General features: G+C 39.2%; 1 protein-coding gene across 1 annotated transcript; it reads right to left on the bottom strand.

Moving 5' to 3' along the window:
• Positions 1 to 1,679: 1,679 nt before the first annotated feature.
• On the bottom strand, positions 1,680 to 3,286 carry twist1b (twist family bHLH transcription factor 1b). The gene is made up of 2 exons (XM_020469199.2): positions 2,594 to 3,286; positions 1,680 to 2,264 (listed from the first exon to the last, which is right to left on the bottom strand). Exon 1 carries the CDS (start codon positions 3,125 to 3,127, stop codon positions 2,624 to 2,626), a length of 504 nt encoding a protein of 167 aa, XP_020324788.1. The 5' UTR covers positions 3,128 to 3,286; the 3' UTR covers positions 1,680 to 2,264; positions 2,594 to 2,623.
• Between the last annotated feature and the right edge of the window lie 1,697 nt (positions 3,287 to 4,983).

The following is a 4,983-nucleotide window of genomic DNA, read 5'->3' as shown; positions in this document are numbered from 1 at the left end:
GTATGTTTCAGCTTTTGCAAAACTATTCTCCATTTCTCATTAAAGAAAGAAGAAAGTTCACGCAACTGATCAATCATGTCGATTTGCAACCTAATTTATCAGGCAGACTGAATAACCTCATTTATCAGGAACATTGAGTAACTTCATTTATCAGAAACATCGAGTAACTTAATTTATCAGAAACATGGAATAATCTCATTTATCAGGAACACAGAATAATCTAATGTATCAGGAACATGGTATAACCTAATTTAACAGGAAAACAGAATAACCTAATTTATCAGGAAAACGGAATAACCTCATTTATCAGGAACATGGAATAACCTCACTTATCAGGAACACAGAAAAACCTCCTTTATCAGGAACATGGAAATAACTCCTTTATCAGGAACGTGGAATAATCTCATTTATCAGGAACGTGGAATAACCTCCTTTATCAGGAAATTGAATCATCTCATTTACCAGGAACATGTAATAACCTCATTTATCAGGAAAATGGAATAACATAATTTATCAGGAACATGTAATAACCTCATTCATCAGGAACATGGAATAACCTCATTCATCAGGAACATGGAATAACCTCATTCATCAGGAACATGGAATAACCTCATTTATCAGGAACATGGAATAACCTCCATTAGGAACATGGAATAACCTCATTAATCAGGAACATGTAATAACCTCCACCAGGAACATGGAATAACCTCATTCATCAGGAACATGTAATAACCTCCATCAGGAACATGGAATAAACTCCATCAGGAACATGGAATAATCTCATTAATCAGGAACATGGAATAACCTCCATCAGGAACATGGAATAACCTCATTCATCAGGAACATGTAATAACCTCCATCAGGAACATGGAATAACCTCATTTATAAGGAACATGTAATAACCTCCATCAGGAACATGGAATAACCTCATTCATCAGGAACATGGAATAATAGCAAATGTCAACACTATAGGCTTTAGTGACGCACAAAGTGTTGCTACACAGTTATAAAAGGCAAGGTTTGCCTACTACTATACAATAATAATTAAAGCAGTAGTCTGGTTTATTTTACAAATAGGCTAATAATAATATTGTTAATAATAATAATAATAATACATTATTCCAACGATGTCCGTTCATTACTACAAAACAAACCTAATAAATATTATGATTATTTAGTCTTTCATAACCTATAGTCCCATTGGGTCGAGAGAAATCCGATATTCGGAGGCATTTCAGGAGTATGTTGGTTTAAGATGAAGCGTGATTATGTTGATTATAAGACCATGCCAAAAACAACCGTGAAACGTTTCCCAGGTGGACACGGTTTTAATACGTTTCATACACCCCTCTTACTGAATGATCTCTGCGAAAGTTGTTGTCGTAAATGTGAATGTTAAGCATGGTCCACTTGTGGATTGGAGCAGGACACATTATAAACATTCACTTCAATGTGAAGACTTACCGCCAATTTATTAACTATTTGTGTCAGAATAAAAGTCGAAGTAGCCTAACTGGTAGCCTACCAGATAACTCTGCTGCATAAGATTGCAAGTTTGCATCAAAAGAGGGAATTACTAAAGTATTTGACAATTGTTCGATCCTAGGACATTTAGATTTGTATAATCATACCATACTTGTTTGGTTGAAACTTAATTAATGAAGTAAAAAGGGAAATCATTTTGTTTTATCATTTACTTTATTGCGGAAAATATACAATTATTTACACAACAATAATAAAAATAGGAATGCATTTCAGACATAAGATCTATTCCTCATGTAACACGTGTCATCAATAAATAAATAAATGTATTCTGAAAATAATAACCTCAATTATTTTCGCACAGGTTGGCGACACATTATTTCAACCCATTAGCCTATAATACCGCAGTCAGTCCACATCGAAAGTCTCACACGGAAACTGAGACAAATGCGTCGATGCTGCCCTTTAACCTCCACAGAATACGGTCCACAGAGTCAAAGACATGCATGAAAACATACATTTCCAAGTAACATTCGTCGTCAACAATAAAAAAAAACTAACGTATTTCAGAATGTAGTAGTGTAGTAGCCTAGCACTCGAATGCAGATCCAGGTCGTCCAAACGCGGGCCTTTCCCAGGCAAAGTGCTCTCCCCACGCCCTGTCCTTTTTGGTTTTAAATGGTTGTCAAAGTTTGCTCCCATAAACCGCAGCTTTGTGTGTTTCCAGCATTATTCTCCAGAATTGCCCCGTTGTCATATTGATAAGCAGAATCAGCTGTCACCTGCAGATCAGAACAATTATAAAAAAGACGATTAATTATTGACGCCTGACTACGAAAAAGTTCAACAAAACACAGCAACCTAGACTTGTTTATGGCTGCAGTATGACTCACAGATCCAGGAAAGTACAATAGTCTAGAACACTATTTAAGCTGATACTGTAAAAAACAAACAATAGCCCAAATAGGCTATAGTCAAATGTAGTAGGCCCATATGCCTAAAGTGATTGTTTTTGTATTTAGCCATTTTTGTACAACGAACATCAACTGAAATGGTCGCAATGTAGTACGGTCTTAAAAAGTAAGACAATGAGTTGGAAAACAGAGCATACCATTTTGGACTACAGCTCTTCGGCCGTGAGCTAGTGAGATGCTGACATGGACCAAGCGCCCTCCATCCTCCATACAGAAAACGCATAGCTTAATCTCTCATGAGCCACATAACTACAACTTGCCATTTTGGAGTCCAATTCATCGCTCTGCAGAACTTGGTACAGGAAATCGATGTACCTGGCAGCAAGTTTTAAGGTTTGTATTTTGCTCAGTTTGTCTGAAGGCAAAGTGGGGATAATTTTCCGCAAAGACGAGAAAGCTTCGTTGAGTGACTGCGTCCTCTGCCGCTCGCGCACGTTCGCCATGACTCGTTGCGTCTGTAGGTCTTCGAAAGAATGTGGACTGCTGCTGCTTGACTTTTTCCCTCTTTTCCCAGGGGTAGGGCTATCTGAATCCTCCCCGTTTTTCCTGCTTGATGTCCTTTTCCTCCCACATCTCTTCGGTTGCCTATCCAGTTCCCCCTCACTGTTGCTGAGACTGTCTAGTGGAGAGCCTGGGGAGCTCGACTCTTCCCCGGTCATTTCCTCAGACATCACCCCTCAGTTAGAAGACAGACAAGTGACAGTCAGTCCGAATGATCCACGCATCAAGTTAACGGTTATTTCCAGTTGCGCCTTCGATTCACCGCCAGACACCAATAATAAAGTCTCCATACATGGGATCCCGAGACAAGAAATGTTTTCTGATACTTGAGAAAGTTACGGAGTTCTTATAGCCTGTATGGCGTAAAGATTTGGAGAGAGAGAGGATTGGCCAATAAAGTATATTACGTGTAAAGAGGGGTGGGCGCGAGCAAGGAACTATGAGGAACTCCTCTCGCTGCATGGTCTGCTGAAAACAAAGTCGGAGACCGCTGAAAGCGTACTTCATCAATGGCGGGATTGGTATTGTATAGCCTAGAATATAAATTGGATAGGCTTATCAAAGAAACACATTTTGTTTGATTTGAATCTCATTTAATATGCTTATGTGTAATGACACTATTAGGTAAAACATAAATACGTTTAAGCGTTGAATGCAATATTTGTTTTTACGCGGAACAAACAATCTAGATTTGAACTCAATGTATGCCATGCACCATGTTGTAATTCAAGATGAAATTAAACACTAAAGTAAAACAGTAACACGATATGGAGCCAAACGATGAATACCTAAACGTTATTCTTATATTCCTTTAGTTTGGATAAACATGATCATTATACGCTGGCTCATTCATGCGCACAAGTAGAGCGTATCCAATAGACCACACACACACCACCTGTAAACACACAACTGGCAACCCGCTGCTGACCCAACCTTTAATTTACCTAAACAGTTTTCGAGGTAATTATCCAGGATGAGAATGATTCTGGATGAGAATGATTCTGGATGAGAATGATTCTGGATGAGAATGATCCTGGATGAGAATGATCCTGGATGAGAATGATCCTGGATGAGAATGATTCTGGATGAGAATGATCCTGGATGAGAATGATCCTGGATGAGAATGATCCTGGATGAGAATGATTCTGGATGAGAATGATCCTGGATGAGAATGATCCTGGATGAGAATGATCCTGGATGAGAATGATCCTGGATGAGAATGATTCTGGATGAGAATGATTCTGGATGAGAATGATTCTGGATGAGAATGATTCTGGATGAGAATGATCCTGGATGAGAATGATCCTGGATGAGAATGATCCTGGATGAGAATGATCCTGGATGAGAATGATCCTGGATGAGAATGATCCTGGATGAGAATGATCCTGGATGAGAATGATCCTGGATGAGAATGATCCTGGATGAGAATGATCCTGGATGAGAATGATTCTGGATGAGAATGATTCTGGATGAGAATGATCCTGGATGAGAATGATTCTGGATGAGAATGATCCTGGATGAGAATGATTCTGGATGAGAATGATTCTGGATGAGAATGATTCTGGATGAGAATGATCCTGGATGAGAATGATCCTGGATGAGAATGATCCTGGATGAGAATGATCCTGGATGAGAATGATTCTGGATGAGAATGATCCTGGATGAGAATGATCCTGGATGAGAATGATCCTGGATGAGAATGATCCTGGATGAGAGTGATCCTGGATGAGAATGATCCTGGATGAGAATGATCCTGGATGAGAATGATCCTGGATGAGAATGATCCTGGATGAGAATGATCCTGGATGAGAATGATCCTGGATGAGAATGATCCTGGATGAGAATGATCCTGGATGAGAATGATCCTGGATGAGAATGATCCTGGATGAGAATGATCCTGGATGAGAATGATCCTGGATGAGAATGATTCTGGATGAGAATGATCCTGGATGAGAATGATTCTGGATGAGAATGATCCTGGATGAGAATGATCCTGGATGAGAATGATCCTGGATGAGAATGATTC

Source organism: Oncorhynchus kisutch, unplaced genomic scaffold, assembly GCF_002021735.2.
Source record: "Oncorhynchus kisutch isolate 150728-3 unplaced genomic scaffold, Okis_V2 Okis02a-Okis13b_hom, whole genome shotgun sequence".
Lineage (NCBI taxonomy): Eukaryota > Metazoa > Chordata > Actinopteri > Salmoniformes > Salmonidae > Oncorhynchus > Oncorhynchus kisutch.
Note: the sequence above shows the minus strand (reverse complement) of the source record. Positions and strands in the feature narration are given on the sequence as shown.